The sequence below is a fragment of the Melospiza georgiana genome, chromosome 6 (genome assembly GCF_028018845.1).
Source record: "Melospiza georgiana isolate bMelGeo1 chromosome 6, bMelGeo1.pri, whole genome shotgun sequence".
Taxonomy (NCBI): domain Eukaryota; kingdom Metazoa; phylum Chordata; class Aves; order Passeriformes; family Passerellidae; genus Melospiza; species Melospiza georgiana.
In genome coordinates this window covers 8,908,226-8,928,549 of record NC_080435.1, presented here as the reverse complement: position 1 = coordinate 8,928,549, position 20,324 = coordinate 8,908,226, and the positions used below count along the sequence as shown (strand labels likewise).

Below are 20,324 nucleotides of genomic sequence, written 5' to 3'. Positions count from 1 at the left end.
GACTAAAAAATTGCCAGCCCTTCAGTACAGCCTGGCAGTATAGCCCTGCTCCCTGCAGCCTTGCCTAGGGGCAGGCAGATGTGCCTGAGAAGTGAAGCCTGGCTTGGGGAGCGCTGGGAGCAGAGGCAGCGTGTCCAGCAAGCACAGTGCCCAGGCAGGGGAATGCACTCACCTGGGCATAGTTCTCAGCACGGGTGAGCAGAGGCAGCTCGTAGGCGGTGGAGAAGTGGGTCCGGACCTGCTGCATCTGACCGAACCGCTCCCGCTTGCGCCATTTGGCTCGCCGGTTCTGAAACCACACCTGGGGAGAGGCGACAGCAGGGCTGTGAGCAAGGGCAGCCCGGCGGGGGCTGGCAGCCCGGCAGCCCTGAAGAGCCCACCAGAGGGCAGGGCCTCACCAGGCGGGTGGTTTTGTATGGCACAGAGGAGGGCATCGCTCCGCACACATGCTCTGCAGGGGAGAGACAGTCCTTCCCTGCTCTCCCGAAGGTCTGGGGCCGGCCTGTGATCCTAGAAAGGGAACACTCCATGCAAACGGGGATGTCCATCTTCTGGTGCACAGCCCCTCTGGGGACATATCCAGCTCTTGCCTCCCATAGCCTGATTTGCCCTGGAATAGCCCTTCTTCCTCTCACCCCTAAATCTGTGTTACCCAGGCTCTGCCTGCAGCTCTCCTGCTGTCAGCCAGTCCCAGAGACGTGTGAATACATCCATGTGTGCTGCTGCTGCCAGGCTGAAAACAGCGGTGACGGGGCTTTCCCCAGGACTAATCCTGGCTATGATGATGCCATTGACTGCAGCTTGCATTTCTCACCAACTCCCTCATTTTTCTTAACCGCAGCAAAAAATACAAAGCTGAACACCCCTTCCCTCCTTAGCTGCAGGAAAGGACAGGTGTCCTTCTATAGCATCCTTTGGTTTACACTGAGTTTTCTTTGCAGGGTTTGCTACTCTTTACTTCACAGTGCTGCTCAGATCCCTTCAAGGCAAAGACCAAAACTCTGTTTCTGCTCTTATTTTTACTGGCTTGACATCAGTGTGGATTATTGCACTGTTGTCAGCACCATTGCTCCTGATTTGCATCAGCCTCAGAGAGATCAGAGCCTGGCCCAGTGTCTTCAAAGCCTCTTGAAGCTCGTGAGTCAGGGAAACACATCAATCAAGAGCTGCTTTGAAGGCACTGAGAGATGAGGGCGATCACCGGGGGCTGGGTTGTGCAGGTCACGCCAGTGCATGAAAGGAGCACTCCTAGAGCCTCTCAGCTCTGCTTCGAGTTTTACACGGTGACTTGCTGCAGGGGGCCAGAGGGGGTATTGCTGACAAGCAGCTTGGCCCTTCCCACGCTTGGCTGTGGGGCAGCTTTGCTGCTTGCCAGGCACCTGGGCAAAGCAGACACCAGGTAGGAAGCTCATGTCTTCACAGGACAGCAGGACAAGCCAGGTGCTTGGCACAAGGTAGGATGGCAGGACAATTTTTGCAGGGGCAGGAGTGCTGTGGCACCTTCAGCCTGAGTCAGTGCAGCCAGAAGCTGCTGCTGGGAGGGATAAGGGGTTTGGGTTTCTGGTCTGAGCTGACCTTCCTGCTTGTGCTGGAAGACTTGTTTCAGGCTCTCCTGCTTCAGTTTATGCCTCCCACCACATAGCCTGGTGCTGGTCTCTTTCTGCCAGGCCTGTGGTATGAGTAGGCAGCTGAGGGTCTGGCCATGCACTGTGGTCTGCTTTGGGCAGGGAGCGGTGCAGCTGCCAGGCACGTGCTCGTCATGTGGGCTGTGGATAGCACAGGGTTTAGTGCCTGGCCCCATGGCCATGGCAATGCCACTGGCATGGGCCATCCACAGGCTGGCCAAAGCAGCGACCTGCTATCAACCCCCTATCCCAAACCAAAAACCCTGTGAGTGTTTTCAGTTGGTGCAAAAAGCATTGGGAGAAGCATCCTAACGTTATCCCAGCTGCAAACACGCTGCACATGCAGAGCGTCCTACTGGAGCAGGTTTGATGCCTCAGGCATCTGTCTGTTTTTCTTCTACCTCTTCTTGGCACAGCCACTGCAGCCCAGCTGCAGGCCAGTCCCAGGGCTGGCCTGGATCACGCCGCTTTGATCTGCAGATTCAAAGTTAGCGGTGGTGACCTGGTTCCTCCTCAGGCGGAGGAGGCCCCGCTGTGCACAGAGGGGTGCAGAACAGGTAGGGAGCAGAGGGCTGCCTGTGCAGGGCAGGGATGAACATGTGCCAGGCATACGCAGCCCCTCCCTGTGTGGGGAAGGCCCCGGCTGCCTTGCCCGCCTGAGCATCCCACCTGGGAGCAGGGCGGCCCAGCTCCGGCCCCCACGGCAGTGTGTGGCTCTGCAGTGGGACCTTCGAACACAGCAGTGCAGGGTCTGTGCCCTCTTCTTCCCAGGACAGAACAACAGCTGCCTTGACAGAGCAGAGTGAGGTCTCGGCCCCTGCTCTGAAGCATTTATGCATTGGATTGAACAGAGCAAAGGGATTTAAACAGGCAGCTCCCAAATTGCCACGTGGCTGGTGGGCTGGGACGATGTGACAAGTCATTGCATTAGGCTGAAGAAGAGTGTCTTCAGTCCGAGTGTTGGTGTCACAGGCACCAGAGACACTCTGAGAGCTGACAGTGAGCTCTGAAGCACTTGTGGCAAGGTTTGGACAGCTTTTTAAAGCTTTCCTTTCTCCTCTGGTCCAAGTCCTTATAGGCTTCTTGGTGTCTTGCAGTTGGGTTTCTCCAGACCTCCACAGTGCTCCGGGGAAAACAAGACAGGCATGGCAATGTATAATGTGAAAATGTCAGCAAAAAACCTCAACTAATCCTCAGTATTTCCACAGTCTTAGAAGACACCTGCTTTTAAAAAGCAAATCTAAACCCAAACAGAAGTTCATTTTCCTTTCATTGCCTGTCACTCCTTGTCAAGAGCGGCTGTTGTGGAATGGGAATGTGGTGGCAGAGGTTGCAGTGGCTAGTGCAGTATGTTCTCTATAGTCAGGACGGGCTACTTCTGCTGTGCAGGGGCCAGCAGTCACTGTGGACTGAATCTCAGTGTTAGCAATTACAGCAGGAGTGTATGGTAATGGCACGTATCTGACTCCTGCAGACAATGCTTTGATAAGCCTTGATGTACCAAATCAGCCCTGTAAAAATCTACAAAACAGAGAATGTTTCATATCTCCACAAACATTCAGCGATATGTGGTACCTAAATCCATATGTATACACAGCTGACGTGCTGCTGGGGGTGGAGAGGCCAGAAGTGGCCTGAGACAAAGTAAGGAGGCTCCTGCTCACTCTCTTGCTGCCTCTACCCTCACACCCAGTGGGCACTGCCAGTCTGCCCCTGCCACCAAGCCCCGTGTGCCCTGCACTGGGCACAGGGGGATGGGCTCAGCTGGGACTTAACCCAGGCCACTGACCATGTCTGGATATCTGGGGGCTGCATCACTGATTTGTCCTTCCTCTAAGTTAAAGGTGTTTTCCCCTCTCTCCTGCCCCCACCATGGCAGCGGTGGGTGAGGCTGCCCTCTGCACATGTGGTGATGGGCTGGTGGCAGCTGTGGGGTTGTGCTCATGCCCTGTGCTCAGCACCCCTCACTGCATCACTGCTCTGGTGCAGGTAAGAGCTGCCCGCCACGTTCAAGTCTCTTGTGCTTTTACTCTCTTCTGGCAGCCCCACAGCATCCATTCTCCCCATTCCTGTCCTCTCACCCTGCTACCCTCCTCTCTCTGCTCAGCCTCCATCTGTCTGTGTTCAGGACCCCATCCCTCTGTGAAAGGCCAGGCTGTCTCTCCTCTTGCTGGAGATGGACACCAGCCCTTTGCTTTATCAGACTGCAAGAACAGAGCCAGAATTCATCCTTGAGTGCTGAAACTGGACACCATTTTATCAGTGGCCTGGAATGGGAAATTGGAGCCTGGGATGAGAGAATTGAATAACTCGAGCTTGTTTTCATTTCATGTTTAATTTCCTGCAGGCTTAGCTCAGTCTTTCTGCTCCTTCCACCAGCCTCCCAGGGTTTTATGGGGGAAAAGGGATCAAGATATATTACTTCTTGCTTTGCTTTGCTTTCTTTCTTTTCTTTTTTTCCAAGGCGGTGATTTTGCTGCAGCGGAGTTTGACATTTCCCTCTCACTTTCAAGCCCCCGCCGCATCACAAGGTCACCGCCAAAAACATTTCATTAATGGTCCCAGCAATCATAAAGCTGCCTCTGAGGGGGGCTGGCTGAGGGGTTATATTCCCTGGCTGCGATGCCTCCTTCCAGTCCCATCCCCTTCTTCTCTCCCAGAGAGCAGTCCAGGAGGCAGATACTGATAACCCAAGAGAGATAAGCAGCCAGGGCCAGGCTGGCATGGGCTTGGGACATGCCTGTGTGTGTTTCTGTGCAAAGGAAAGGAATAATGTGTGAATACACGTGTCTACCTTGTTTTTCTAGTGCCACTGCCTCAGACATCTGCTGCAGACCTGGATGAGCTCAAAGAGCCTCAAGCAGTTGCTGGTACCAAGCAGAAGCTCTCTGTGGGGCTCTGCAGCCCCAGACATGGAAGAGGAGAAGAAAGGAATGGGATATACATGGTGTGTGGGACCTACATGAGCACAGATCCCCTGTGCACCCTTGCAGGTTTGTGGCTGAGCCATAGAAACCTCTTCCTGGCTGTGCCTCTGCACAGAGCTTATGCATGGCTCCCACTCTGGAAAACAGGGATGTGCAGTATCTTAATAGTACATGGAAACAAGGGGCAAGGTTGTGGGGAGTAGGCAGGAAAATTTGCATTGCATCACAAGGGGAATTATCTTTGACATTGTCAGACACCAGTACAGATGGCTGGAAACTGAGGCAGGCAAGGAGATGGAACAGGAGAGGGGCCTGGCCATGGAATGCCACTGCTTCACAGACAGTATGGTCCACCTCATGTATGCTGCTGGCATGGGCTCTTCTCCAGACACCAAAATCTCTGGCAGCTACTTCACTAATAAGCATGAGCCTGGCAAAGGGATGGAAAAATCAGAGCGTGCCTGGGCTCTGCATCTGGTCCTGCCTGCAGTGCAGCTGGTTATGCTCGCCAGGAAGCCAAGCCTGCCAGAGGGGATGACCTCCAGCCAAAAGCTGTGAGAGGGAGCATCACACCTTAAACCTGTGCCTCACCTTTCTGCCATCTTGGTTTGCTTAGTTCAGCTTCGCAGGCAGCTGAAGCTGACCTCCAAAAAATCATTCCAGGGCAGGATTATCCCTTAGATGGACAAATCTTCCCTGGCAGAGGGGCTTCTGAGCTTCCCCCAAAGCCCATGAGGCTGCAGCAGATGTGTGCCTGAACAACACACCCAGCACCCCCAGCAGCCAGAGCCTTTCCCTGTGCCATGGAGGGTGTCTGAGTACCTAGCACCTGCTGCTCTGGGCACAAGGCTGCTGCTCCTTGCTCTCCAGTGATAGCAGTGTGCTCTGCTGCTGACAGCACAGCAGGCCTGCATCACAAGGTGGTGGCCTGCTGCCAGCCCAGGTCACCAGGTCCTTCCTGGCAGAGCCAGGCAATGACTGAAATGCAAGTGCTTACCCCTTTCACCATGGGGTAAGTGCACGAGCAGCCAGGCCACTCAGACAGGCCCTTCAGCAGCTCTGTCACACGAGCCCTGTCATCGCCATCCCAAGTGAGAGGTGGCACTGCCAGGGAGGCTGTTCTTGGCTGCCTATGGCAACAGGCTAGTGGCACGCTTATCTCAGAGCAAGTTGAAATTCCTCTTTGCCAAATATACTCCTGGATACCTAGGGAGTTCTTCTGCCCTCAGGTGGAGTGTGATCCAGTAGTAAAGTGGGGGAAAACCCCAAAATGAAGGGTTATATATAAGAATGTGTAGATTGCATCTGTCTCACCTGCCCTGGCTCTGATGGACAGCCCTTCACACTGCCTGGGACGCACAGTAGCTGCAAACCCTGGCTCAGAAGTGAGCAGGAGGAGCTTGCCACCCTCCAGCACCTCATTCTCATTCCTGAGCTGAAGGAATGTCATGCACTGTGCAGCCAGTAACCCGATGCTATGCTGGCCTCCCAGGAGACCCCATTAGCACTTGTGGTGTGTTCTTGGGAAATGAAGAGCTGCATGCACAAGTAAAGAGCTGATGTTTGTAGCACTGCCTTGCTCTGCCCATCCTGTGATGCTCAGCATGCTGCACTCAGGGAATCACACTGCTGCCTACTGAAACACAGCCATGCCCAGCCTGAAGAGAAACAGCTGTGGGGAAGAAGAGCACACCAGCCCTGCATACCAGTTTAGGCAAGCACACAGGAAAAATTCTGCTTCTGGTTGAATTCAGAAGTGAATGTACAAAGTAAAATGGACTTAAGCATGGATGTGGGCCTTATTGCAACAATTACTTGTAAAGTTTAAAGAAGATGGCTGGGAGCTGGAAATATTCCTGGTATAAAAGATAGAATCAGGTGTCTCCATGGGCCAATTATTCTTGATGCTAGAGCAGGTTCTGGGGGTGGTGAGCTGAGAAATGCCTGCTGATGGAAGTGAGAGGATTAGCTGTGCTGGAGACACCAAGGTGTGAGCTGCGGATGTCCGCCCCATGCAGGGGTGCTCCTTTTTGCAGATGCTTCTGAGCCCTGACAGAACCTGTTTAACCTTGACTCACAGGAAAGAGCGGTAGTCAGAGAATCATTCCCTCCTGTGGTGTGCATTCTGGGTCTGCTGGCCCCCCAGGTTATTTCAAGGGAGCTAATTCATGAGAGCTGGCACCTGTGTGGGTGGGGGTGATTGAGGCTGTCAACAGAGCACGGCTGTTTGTTTCTCCTGCTTCTCCTAAGGTGGTGGGTGCATCTTTTGGCTCCAGATCTCCAGCTTTCATGCAGTTTCAGCACCTGCCAAGCAGCACCAAGAGCTGCCTCTCTTGCATCACCATGTTCTTGGGCACTGAACTCCCAGTCACCCTGCAGCCCCATCTGCCAGAAAGAGCCGATGCTATGGAAAAGCTTGCTCCAACTCAGACTAATGAACCTGTCCCCTGCAAGCCTCCTGAAGGGAGCAGGTTTTGTGCAAACTTTGTTCAGGGTGGTATTGAGGCTTACCCACCTGCTGTCCCATTAGCTCAAGGGCAAGAGGTGTTTCTGTGAACACTGGATTGTGGGACACCAGACCAAATAAAGGAGGTGACACCAGTGTCAGACGTGGATGAACCTCCTCGTGCATTCCCTGTGCCACAGGTTCTGATTAGGGCTCAGCTGCCTGCAGCTTATGGAGGGGCTGCAAGGGAACCTCAGAGGGTTTTTGGAGCTCATCCACCCCTTACCCAGAGGCAGGATTTCCCCCATACCTGTACACGAGCCTCGGTGAGGTCTGTCCTCATGGCTAGCTGCTCCCTGGCGTAGACATCGGGATAGTGGGTCTTCTGGAAGACCTTCTCCAGCTCCTCCAGCTGGTAGCTGGTGAAGGTGGTGCGGTTCCTCCGCTTCTTGCCCTTGTTGCTCTCCGAGTCAGCCTTGTCCATGGGGCTGGGGAGGTCTGTGCTGGCCCTGTCCTGGGGCACTTTCACCCCGGCCTCCTTCACGCTGAGGTAGCTGCTGTCCATTGCTGAAGGGTCGGAGCTCGGCTGCAAGTCAGGCTCTCCCAAAGCTCTGTCCTTACCTGTTTCAGTGGGAGGCAGGGGAGGGAAGAGGAGGGCAGGTTTGACCAAGGGGAGGGGACAGGGAGAGAGAGAAAAGGAAACACATGTAAATATTTTGACCTATTTTGCCCAGCACTGATGGACAAGAGGAGGTTGGGCAAGCTCTCTCAGCTCCTGCTCCCTCTCAGAGACCCAGGTGAGAGGATGAGCCCTGCACACTCAGGTGCACACACTCCAGCAAAATCTTCCTTCAACCTCTCAACACCCACATCAGGGTTGAATGTCATGGAGCACTACATTCCTTGGTTGTGGCCACAGGAAAGGTCTCTGAGAGGCACCTGTCTGCTCCCTGCACCATGCAGGTCCCCTGCCACCAGCCCACCTCTGCTCCCCTGCTGAATAACACAGCATGGAAAAACAGGAGTACAGAGCAGCCACATGAGGTGCTCAGTGGGGTCTGTTTCCTGCTCCTGCATCCTCTGGCAGTGCTGGTGTGTCACCAGAGGTGCTCCTGACTGACACTCCCAGTCAACCCCACAGCCTTCTGCCAGGACTTGCACTGCTTTTGGCAAAGAGGTTGTGAAAGGGGAAAAGCACAGTTTGAGACACCTGCAGAAACAGCACCCCAATGTGTGCAGGGCAGAGGGAAATGAGAGGAGTGTGACAGCAGTCTGGGGCACTGTTCCCACCTGGCTGCCCTCAACAATTAATTAATGAGACATGACATATGAGAGCAGTATGGCAGGCAGGAGGAAGAGGTTTCAAGCCCTGAAGCAGTGAACAGGTTTCTTTCTATAAACCACCTTTGAGCTTTGTAAATGAGGTGTATGCACCCTCAGGCACAGGCACTGTGTGTGTCCTCTCCTGCACACCTCCTGCCACCAGTGACAGGGGTGTCCCCTTCATTAGCAAAAGTGATGCTACACCAGCAGGACCCTGGAGGGGATCCATGGCTCTCCCTTATCTGATGCCACTCCTCTGCATGGTGGGCTGAACCCAAGACAGAAAAAGAGGCATCTGTGTGAGCAACTGGCTACCTGCCATATAGTGCACAGCTGAGTGTCACACCTGGCTGGGATCTTTGGGCAAAAGCATGGTAGCCCTACTGCAGGTTTTAACCTTGAGCCACTACGCTCAGTTCCTAAATATGTGGGAAGTGATACTGTGGTATTTTCTATCCTCTATGCTCTCCTTACCAAGCCAAGAGCCCATCAAGTGTCTCATATTTTTTTGAAATTTCCCTTTAGTCTATTTTTAAAACTTACCAGGCCAGGATCAGTCTTTCTGGGAAACAGTTCCACTATTTAGTGATGTCCCCACTGGGAGCTTTTCCCAGGCAATGTGATAGTGTTATTAATGCCAGCTTAGGCATCTTCGCCTGTGTCTTTGGCAATACTCATCTCTTGTTACAAAATCCTTTTGCTAATTCACTGTATATTTACAGTTTAGCCCTTCTGTGAACAGCTCTGTCACAGCCAAAAGCCCATGGAATTTTTGTGAGAAGGTGCACAGTGTACAAGTCCTTGTCCATCTCTCACTCTCACAGCTGAAAGGCTGCACTGAGATGATTGGGATGAAACCTGGAGGGTGAAATGTGGCCGTCACCCTCAGGCATGAGAGCAAGGGTGGCCCAGGTTTAGCCTGGGGGAATGAGCTGTGAAAGGGATTTGGGAAGAAAATTGCCCAGGTGGTACAGAGGGCTTGCAGGCAGACCTTGGATGAAGGCAATGGAGCTACCTGCCACTTTCACCCTACTGTGATTTCAGATGTATTGCTTTCTCTAATATTGTTCCCTCAGACTTTTGAGGAGCTGCCTACAAAGCCTACCAAAGCTTGATGTCTATCTCAGCACTCTTTGCTTTGATCCTTGGGAACATTTTGTAAAAATTTATGCTCCCTGGGTTCCAGGACCAGTGTCTAGGCCAGTGACTGACACACTGCCTCCTCTTAGAACCTGCCTTCTCCAACTGGCTGACCTCTCCCACTGCTCCTGGGGGATGCAGGCGGACAGACCTGTCCAAAATGGACGGGGACAGTGCCCTGCCCCACAGCCTTGGTAAATCATAAGCTGCAGACATGATATTTATAATTTTTACAACTGAAAATAAAACGGTTCCAGAAAGTCTGCAGCAACGGACTACCACCTATGAGACTCAGTAGAGACAGAGTAATAAATAAAGTATTCCAAGAGGTTGGCTTGGGTTTTTTTTCTCCTTTCTCTCTTTCTTTTATTATTTATGATGTCAGGAAGCTCAGTACATTTCCCCCACAGCTTTGCTCTGGCTGCATCCCTAAGCCTCCTGCAGCTCCAGCAGCAGCAAACACAAGACCTGAAGCCTTTCCTTGGGAAATCCTCTGCTGGTTTTTTTCTGCCTCAGGAGCTCAGTTAGCTGGGGAGGGGTCTGCACAAACACACACAAACACAAACACACACAGAGAAAAGCTCTGTGTCCGTTCTAATTTTGTTGACAGCATAGCTCAAACTGCAGCTGAGAGCTGGGCCCAGGATTTTCAGCAGTGATAAGTTATCTCCATCACAAACCATCAGCCCCAAGGAGCAAGGACTGTCCCTGCTGCACACACAGGGGGTGTTCCCATGCCTGCTCTGCCAGTCCAGAGCCCTCCTTGCAGCTCAGCCATGTTGCTCTAGTGCTCCTGCACTGCAGCACACATGGGCTTCCTCACCTCCAGCCCCTGAGGGCCCTGGTGGGGACGAATAGTTTCCATGGGAGGGGCAGAAACTCTGGGATGGAGGGCCTGATGGCAGTGCTGGGAGGGCATGGTGTGCATCCCAAGAAGCAACTCTCATTCCCTAGAAGCAGGCTCCCTGACCTTAAACAGTCACGCTAACTGCTGAAGTGAAACAAATTGCATACATCTGCATATGGATATGCCCAGACTTCCTGTAACTGGAGATGGCCTCAAAGTTTCAGTGCAAAATTTAGGGTGTCTGTTTCTAATCAAACCTAGAGAGACCTTGAGTTACATATTGTGGAGATCTCTATGACAAGGAATTGATGTGAGACCACTGCACCCTTACAAGCCTGACAGCAGAGCTTGATGCCTCCTTCACTGCTTGCCAATCCATCCTTGCCCTCATAGCAGTAGAAGGAGGATATTTTCTGACTTCCCACAATTATACCCTGCCCTCCCAGTGCCTTGGCTGCCTGCTAGACCATCAGAACTCCCAAGATCTTCCCTGAGTCACCCTGTGTCACCTGCCATGGGACAGTCCAGGATAACTGGGCATGTGGGCCCCAAGCATCTTGCAGCTCCTTTTGGGTAGGAGGGATGCCTGCATTCCCACTTCTGCAGGGGATATGCAGAATAATGCCTTTCAAATCTCACCACATCTGTCCTGGGAGCCCTATGGAGGAGAGAGAGGGTGCAGGAGACACAAGACCGTGTTCACCTGTGGTCATGAGGTAAGGCCCTGAGACAGCAAGGCATTGCACTGCTCTGTGGACACACTCCTGGAGGGAACAGTCATCTTTATCATGCTGTCAGAATGTTTGGATTCACAGCTTGCATCTGCTTTGTTCCTCAGGTGTCCTATTTTGAGAGGGTGCTGAAGTAAAATCTTCGCTATGTACAGTCTAATCCATGGAATTTAATTTAGAGCAAAGTCAGTTTGGTGCATCCACAGGGATGGAGACTGGGACATTTCCAACACACACCTTTGGGTCCAACTTGAAATGGTAGACCTGCTTTGCACAGCAAATGCATGGCAAGCCACAGCTCCTGCCCGATAGGCTCCTTCACACAGATCTTGCGATGGCAGCTCCACAGCCCACAAGGCTGCTGGAGAGCAACATGGCCAGCACAGGGCAGGGACACAGCCAGCACAGGGCAATTTCCCCTGGGCTGCAGGTAAAAGAGCCTGCTGGGTCTTGGCACTGCTAATGTACTGCTCTGGCAATATCTTGTCCAAGTCATTACAGTCTCAGTGAAGAGCTGATGCTATCCCTGTCCTGGGAGGCTTCAAGAACAGCCTGGAACTCCTACTGGCTTGTGGCAGCTCACAGACATTGTCTGCCTGTGGATAACCCGTGGCCAAAGAGCACAGCACAGGTGGCATGGGCTGCACCAGGCTGCCCCTCTGCTCCCTCACTAAATGACATTGGAGCCTTCTGCCTTCCTGTCCAAGTGTGGGCACAGGGGTGTTCCCCCCTGCCCACCCCCAAATTCCGTGGCCTCCAGTGCTGGCCACTGCAGGGTGCCTCTCCTTGCCTGCACAGGCATGGTCTGACTCTTCATAGCAATGGCCCTTTAAAATAGAAAAGCTCTTAATGTAATTCTCTCAACTCTTGCTTACATACCAGTGCTAAAATTTTGCCTAGAGAGGGTTCAGGCAGTGCATTTACACTTCTTACCAAGGCAGATTTGCACCACATCCAGCCAGCACACCTCACGGACTTGGCCAACTACAGGAACCTTATCCAACTCCTGTGATCTTGCCTTAGCACATGCTGAAATGATTATACTTGTTTTTAAGCTGTCTGTTGCAGTCTTCTGCCTCCTATCTGTCATTAAAGTCTAGAAGTCAGCACAAGACTATTATTTAAAAAACATCCACATTTTGAGTTATATAGGAAAAAACAAAGTTACTGAATTTTAGACACATAAAGACCCAAATATTTAGGTTTATTTCTATTCAGGGAGTCAGTACTCTTGCAGTCTGCACATGTAGAAAAGATTTTAACACTTTTTTAGTTGTATGTGGCCTCACTGATTTTATTTGCAATGATCAGATGCTTAATCATACTTTCACTCTTGTGCCCAACTGAAGTGTAAAACTGGGCAGCATCCATCTCTTAAATGCAGGTGGCATCATTCTAGATAGGACACAAACCATTGACTTCATTCTGGGAGCTGCAATTATCATTTGCTGCTAAGCAGAAGCTGGTTGGATCATGTCCATTTCAGCTCTGGATAAGGATGAGTATATGGCCTGTCCATCCCTCCCAGGCTGGGCCTCCTTTGGCTGATTCTGCAGAACCTGAAGGAAGGCTGAATAAAGTCTGTGCTGTTCCTCTGCTCAAGGTACAGCATTCACTGACTTCCCATTGTGCTCAGGAGACCACTGCATGAATGTTCTCATCTGCATGGACACTGTCCATCTCTGCTGATCTTGTCAAAGCTGCTGGCACTGCTGCTCTGCTGCTGCAGCCTCCTGAGGCTCTGCAGCAAAGGGGGGACACACTCAGTGGTTACTCACAGTGCGACTCACAGACTAAAACCAGCTGTGAAATACCTGATCACCTTGGGAAGCTAATTATAGGCAGAGTGAAGTCCCACAGAAAAGTCTACTTGTAAAAGAATGAAAGGGGGAAGGAGTGTTTCTCTCTACTGTGCTCCTCCTCACCACATCTAGGACTCTCCTCTTTGAGAAGAGACTTATTTTACTGATCAGAGAATACAGCAGGAGCAATACTAAGGCCTGGAGCAGAAAGGTCTAAAAACCTCCTTCTGTTGCTGAAAAGCAATCTGGAGACAGTGTCAAAGGTCCCACGCAGTAAGTCCATGGGTGGATTTTTGGCGGCCTTGAAGCCAGTGTATAACTTGAGTCTCTGGCTCTACCTCCACTCTGTGCCTGGGAGATGTTTCTGTGGGACTCAAATTCACCTCATCCCTGGCTGCACTTAAGCCCTCTTCTTCCTGGCTGGCTAGTTCTCCTGGATTAAATCACTGTATGAGTTTGGGGACAGACAGCTTGATAAACATTAGCTCTAGTGCTGCTGAGAAGTTTACATCACAGCAAGCCTTGGGAATATGCACTATTTACTTGGGAAAATTGCTGTTCCTCTCACTTTTATTCTGAGCTAGCTTTTTTTTTTTTCCCCAATACAAACATCTGTTTTTGAGGGCATGTGTTGCTTTATTGCCTGATTAGCTGGATTCACACACCCTGTGGCTACTTGGGGAGAGCGAGCTCAGCATTGTCTGTACAAATGCAACATGTGCTGCTTGCTCCTCTTTCATGTTTTTTTAAAGGACGCTAACAAAACTGGCTTTTACATAAACAAATCAATTCTGAAAACTCTGCATAGAAGCTGTGGCTAGAGAAAAAGGCACAGCTCATTCCCCAAGTCCTTTTTCATGTGGCACATCCATCTGAAAAGCAGGAAAGTGCTGACTAGCAAATTTTGAAGGCACAAAAATGCTTCTAGCAACCTGCTGCAATTGCAGTTGACTTTCTGGCTCCCAGAACATGATATAAGGAAAGAGCAAGAAAATGTACTGCCATTGCCTCCACGGGGAGAAAATGAAGCTGCTCCATTTCATGGGGGTGGTCAGCTACAGGTTTGCAGCATGCCAGGCCATGTGCAAAGTTTGAAAGTATGACAGACAAGATGGGTCAGCTAATGCATTTTAAAATGTCTCATTTCCCACATGTCCCACTGGCATGTCACAAATAGCTAGGAAAAATGGTGGATTTCTGCTCCATCCTACTTGGGTTCTCTGCCTAAAGCAGTGCATGTTAACCAAAAGCCATCTAGAACCTCTGAACTGATATATCCCCAGTGAGTACCAGCCAGGGAAGATGGACAAGGCAGACAACTATGAGAAGGGGGCTTGAAAGGGCTTTCAGTTTCATCTTGGCTCTGGTTTTGATATCTCTTGGATAAGTAGTCTCCTCCTTCCCAAGCAGTCCTGCGTGCCTTGCCATGACAGTGATCACCTGAGGGTTTTGGTTTTTCCTAAGCTCCTCAGAACCAGATGTAAGCACCTAACTGCTCTGAAGACTTAGCTCAGTGCTGAATGGATGAAATATGTGATTTCATTAAGAAAAAAAAATCAGCATCACTAATATTGGACAAAGTATTAAATGGTGTCATCTCAGTCATAGACTCATACCTAGACACAGAACAGACAGGTCCTGTTTGCTGAGACCTATGTTCTCCACAGACAGGCACTGTAGGGTTTTGCACACCTTGATGCTCTGTCCCAGTGTGGGAGCTCTGTTCTGCTCCTGTCTGAGCTGAGTTCTCCTCCTGGGACATCCTTACTGGCTGTCAGCATCTGGAGCAATGTCTGCCCAATCCACCAGGTCTTTGGGATCATTCAGTTATCCCTCTGTTGTGTTGCTTTTAGAAAAATCTAGATCCAGCAAGGTTGCTGCTCCTCTGCTTGGCTGCTATCTCCAGCTGCTTTAGTGACAGTAGCATCTAAGGCAGCTGGGATTCAGCTCCCTCCCTGTGCTAGGGCCCTGGGAAGTCAGTCCCTGCACCTGCAGCAGAGAGAGGTAAAACTGTGGACCTCTGGGGCTGACAGCAGTCACTGAGTGCTGTTCACATGTGAGTGACAGCTGAGGTCAATGCAGGGCTTAGGGCTAAGCTCTCACTCTGAAAGGAAGAGCATAAGAGTTCCCATCAGATGCAGATTTATGTATTCATCTTAACCTTACCCACATCATTTGGCCACTGCAAGGATCTGAAAAGATCCCTCCCCTGAGCACTGCAAGAGAAAAGGGGGCTCTTTTCCACAAGCTGTCATCTTCTCCAGAGGTTTCCCCTACAACCAGTCAGTGCCTCTCTCTTCCCCACATTTCCCCTACAATTTCCACCCCAGGCTGTGTGCAGGATGAGCAGGACCTCTGCTCTGACAGGGTGAGAGGGAGGTATGGGGCAGGCATGCAGCCTTCCAAACTTCAGTGTGTGTGTTGCCTTCCATGCTAACCTTCCATGCTAAGACACTAAGTGAGTCCCCACCAGCCATCACCTGTGACTGAAGGTATAAATCAGCCATCTGGACAAGGAGGGAGTGGGGGATTCCACTTCCTGCTGGTGAGGAAGGCTGGGGAGACGAAGCTGCCTGAAGGGAGATGATCCTTGCTCTGATGTCTGGCTATGGCACAGTTTAATTCCCTGCTGCCAGCTTGCAGAGTGATTCACCCCATCCTGTGGGTCGGTGCCTGCCTGGACGCTGTTCTCGTCATTGGGTTGGTTGGTCTGTCTGCCTCTCTCTGCATTCTTCTGTCTGTCTGCTTTGCAAAAGCAACCTCTCTGCAGCAGAGACAGCCAAGCATTGCTGAAGTTTAGCTGCCTCCCAGAGGTGACTTCTAGTGGTCTGTTTTGTGCTGCTGGTAGCAGGGCCAGGCCTGTAACCTGAAAACTGCCGACTGGGAAGAGGGGCAGTGGGAGGGAGGTCAGGGCCATTTTGTAATGGGCTGGGCAGGAGCTCAGCTGCATCTGCATTATGAAGTCCTGGTTCAGATTAATGGCAGATGAACTTCAGTGGCTTGTGGGCCCTGGCCAGGGCAGGGTCCAGCAGGCTGTGCCAGGCTGAAGCAGCCAGCCTGTGGCCCTAGTCCAGCAAGGCACTGCAGCACATGTGTGTCCCTGGCCTACCCTTGTGCTAAAGTGCAGTGTTATGTGCTTCAGATGGGCAGTCAGGCAAGCCCAGAGAAATCTCCCCAACACTGCTCCCATGGTGCTCCTTGTGCTTCTCAGTTTGGGCCCTCAGGTGCCCCCACGGAGAAGAACTGGGGACTGCTGAGTCTGGATGAGGTGCTGTGGCAAGCCCACTGGAACCCAAGTACAATACAAGTCAGGGGGATTTGAGTGCTACCAATTACACTTGGAAACTGGAAAACAGGAGTGATAGAAAGCTGGAGTAAAAGCAGAAAACAACCAAAGTTGGCTGAACCTCACAGAACCACAGAAAGGGTTGAGTTTAAACATTGAGACAAAGTTTGGGCAAGATTTCTTAGCAAAGCAGTTCTGTTGTTCTTTAGCTTTATGCAGCTGATTAGTAAAGAAAGGCCCAGACAAGGAAAAAAAAAACACTTTCAGCCCTCCCTAAACCTGCCTGTTCTTGGAAGAACATCTATAATTTAATTCCATTCCAACTGCACATTGCAAAACTCAAGGCTAGCCAGGTCTGGGAAAATTCCTATGAGCACTAGGCTTTTAGAAGCATTCCAGAAAGAAATGAGGTTTCTGGCTACCAAACCTACTAATTCACCATCACTGGGCCTGGGCAACAGACTGGCATCATCTTTTACTGGCAGAGAGTAGTAGGGCAGCAAAATCCCAAAGTGAAGCAACAAGCAGCACAGTCAAACTGGGAACTTGCCAGCCAAGAAGCGAGACACAATAACCAACAGCAAGACGCAATAACCAATCCAAAAAAGTACCTGAGAGCAGCAAGTTGTTTCCCCTGAGCTTTACATCCTCACCATGAGGTGGGGGCAGTACTGCAGCCTCACAGGAGTTTCCTGCAGAGGAGATGCTGATGCCAATTGGGGTGGGAAAGCCCAGACTCCTGACATGGTGTGAAGGTGGCAGCAGCAATGACTGGTACCAGGGACTCTCATCCCTGGTCTCCATGAGCCCACATGCAGTGCAGGGGGCACACAATGACATCAAAGTCTCTCTGAGCTTGAGAGTTGTTTTGAGGTATTGAGGAGACATGGCTGCACTGCGTGGCCTGGCCATGAACCCCAGTGTGTCTACACCATAGCTGAGGAGAAAGGGCAAAGACAGAAAAATCCATCTAAGACTGGCTTGCTTGGAAACTCCACTTGACCCTGACACAGTCTAAACAAATATTTTTTTAAATTAATCAGAATGCCCCAGTCTTCTTATATGTATCCCCAAAGACTGTCATAAAATGTCTGCAGCAAGGTCTCCGTGAACCTCTGCTGCCCTGCTCTAGAGGCACATATTTCAGCTCCAGTCAAACTGAAGTTTAATAAACCCTTGGCCTCTGTAGGTTCCCTCCAGCCTCTGCAGCAAACAATTCTCCCGTGCCTCAGTCAGGCTCTGGGTCTGTGTCCACCACTGGTGTTTGCCATGAGCTGCCAACACCGCTGCAGCATCTGATGGGAGACCACCATTAGTGATGAGTGCTATGCTCTTGCACGTCACTGTTTTTTCTGCTGGGGCTGTGAGGAGTGGGGAAAAAGTATCTGAAACTCTCCCTCATTTGCCATAAGCTCTGAAACATATATACCAACTTAGGACTTCTCTGGGGCTCTAGCTCCACATCCTTCATAACCTAGAAGAGAGAAGGTATATGTTTACTAGGGAGTCAGGATAATCTAAGTGCATTATTTTGAATTATTCCAATAGTTGACACAAGCCACTGTACTTGGTAAAATTCTGGGAAACCCTGCTTGCATCATGGTTTAAGTGCAATGCTTTCCTCATCCGAAAAAATACTTATGTGTTGTTCAATAATCCTCCTTTAATGAAGTTTTGAAAATTCATCAAGAAGTAAAATTGATACTCCATGACTTGACCAATTACTCTCATGAGACACTTGTGCAAGAGCCCAAACACGATTCCCAAAGGAAAAGGATGAAAATGATTTACAGAAGCAGTGAGGCAAAGGTTTATTGATAATGAGGCACCAAGAGGAAATGAAATGGATGTACCTAAGATTCCTCTAGTAAATGAACAACAAATAGTATTCACAATCAGCAACTTACATTTTTAATTTTGAGCTGAAAATAGCAACATTCACAGACTCACAGATTATTCTGAGTTAGAAGGGACCCACAAGGGTCATTGAGTCCAAGTCTGACGTGAATGGCCCATGTGGGGATTGAACCCAAGATGCAGGTCAAATGACAGTTATTAAGGAAAAAAACCCCATTAAGTAGTACTGAGCAAGGAAAACATCCACAAAAGTGTGCTCTTACTTGTGAAAGGGGAGTCATGAATTGCTCAAAGGGTAAACTGTGCTTGTCAAGTAATTCAGAGAGCTATGCACTCTGAGGTCAGAGAAAGGGATTTCATTTCACTTGAGAACTACTTCACCTTGCAACACATATAATTGTCACCAGGGGGGAAAAATGAAATTAAAAAAAAACCCAAAACAATAAAAAAACCCCAGAAGTAGGTTTGCATGAGCCAAGAGCATTTGACCTTTACTTTCTACTCCATCTCTGAGAGTCAGTTATTTTCCCAGACTGTGCCTGGTGAGCTGCATCCTCACAGTGACTGCCCATCCTGCACATACTCTCCAGCTAAACACTTCTTGCTTTCTGGGTCTTTGGATCACAGACACTGCACCCCTCTCTATGGTGAACACTTCTCAGTTTTCTCATCATCATCCAGTGTTGGAAGGTGATCATTATTTACTGCCTGGTGCCCACACCCTGTTCAGCAGTGTCACCTGGGCTCCCCACAGCATCCACAGAGCTGTGCCAGAGAGTCCCACAGCGATGCCCGAGTCACAGCAAGCCCCGAGAGCTGAGGCACTGCTATTTCTTGTGTTGTGTGGATGGCAAAGTGAGACAGAGAACACAACACACACTCTATCTAAGCCTGAGTTTTAAAAAGTACTTAGCGCTGTCTAATATTTTTGCAGCCTGGAGGTGAAGGTCCTGTGCCTCTCAGATGCCCTGAATCATGCAATACTTTTGCATCCTGGCCAAGTAGATCTAAACCCCCATTCAATCCAGCACACTCCTTCAGAACAATTTTCTGCCACGTCAAAATTCCTTATCCTCATCCCAGCCTTTGCTCCCCTTCATTGCCTGGGTCCAAGCAAGGCTGGACCAGCCACCAGGGTAAATGGCCACTGCAATAAGAGTAAGTTCAGACCTGGCTGAAAACACTTCCTAAAACATGAGAAATCTGCAGTGTCTTTAGGTGTGAAAATCAAAGATGTCACTACTGAGACAGTTCAAACCACAACTCCTTGTGACTAGTTGTTGGATAATCTTTCAGAGCAAAGGCACAAAGCACTTTTCCTACCCAAAGCCCAGCTCCACTGTAAATCTGATGATCTTGCTCCACAGCACAGTGCAGCAGAACTTAGGAAAAAAGTCATCATTGGATTTTTCCTGACATGGAGAAAACAAAAATGTGCTTAGTTTTATTTACATTCTTGGAAATGTCTTAACTGATTCGAAGAACTTTTAAAAAAAAGTATTGTAAAAACAGCCAGAGGCAAACAACTGCTGTGGGAGCTTTTAGGCAAGATTGTTAAATTTTGATTAAGTTAGAAGAAACTGGATGCAGGATTGTGGTATGAAGTGTCAGGCAGTAGACACAAACAACAGTGACTCTGGTAACACATTTTCCTAACAGAAAACAAAAAAATCATGACTCTTGGAAGGAAAGGAACTCCTGGAGCACTACTAGTTCTCAACCAAACTGGATGATTACATGAAGGATAATGACCATGAAAATCAGCCTAAATTAGACAGCTGAGTTCATGCCCACTTTTGTGTTTGCTGCCAGTTAGCATTCCAGAATGGGATCGTATTGACATGACTGACTACAAATGTGAAGTAAACATTAGCAAATATTTACAGAAATTGTCTTTAGTAACTTGTGAAAAGGAATGTTTGTCCCACAAACCTGCTTCTGCCAGAGGTGCTCATCCAATCAGGGAACAAGGGCTCATCCTTTGTGTCCACCTTCCACTCACCACCACAGAAGCCCTTTCAGCTGCCTGCTCCTTGCACCAGCTCACCCACACACACACAATCTGCTGACCAAAGATTACTCACAATCATCATCCCAACAACAATCCTGTGTCCCAGACAGACCTCAAAAACTCACATCTTGCTCACAATTTGCAAATAAAACACACGGGGTGTTCATCCCTCCTGCTCCCTGTCTCCCAAAATACTTCCTTAGGGGAGCCCTTATTTTGGGAGATACCTCATCTCCATAAAGGTGGCTGTGTGCTGACATGGACCACAACTCAGAAAGTCTCTGCCTAGAGACATCATGATGCTGGTGCCACAAGCAGAGCTTCAGTGC

At 50.0% G+C, this 20,324-nt stretch overlaps 1 protein-coding gene across 1 annotated transcript in view; it reads right to left on the bottom strand.

The window, feature by feature from the left end:
• The window catches only part of ALX4 (ALX homeobox 4), a 37,279-nt gene that overhangs the window by 2,224 nt on the left and 14,731 nt on the right, over window positions 1-20,324 (bottom strand). The window contains exons 2-3 of the mRNA XM_058026873.1: window positions 7,309-7,619; window positions 173-301 (exon numbers count right to left, since the gene is read on the bottom strand). Of these exons, the coding sequence (XP_057882856.1) occupies window positions 173-301; window positions 7,309-7,619 (440 nt within the window). The remainder of the gene's footprint in view (window positions 1-172; window positions 302-7,308; window positions 7,620-20,324) is intronic.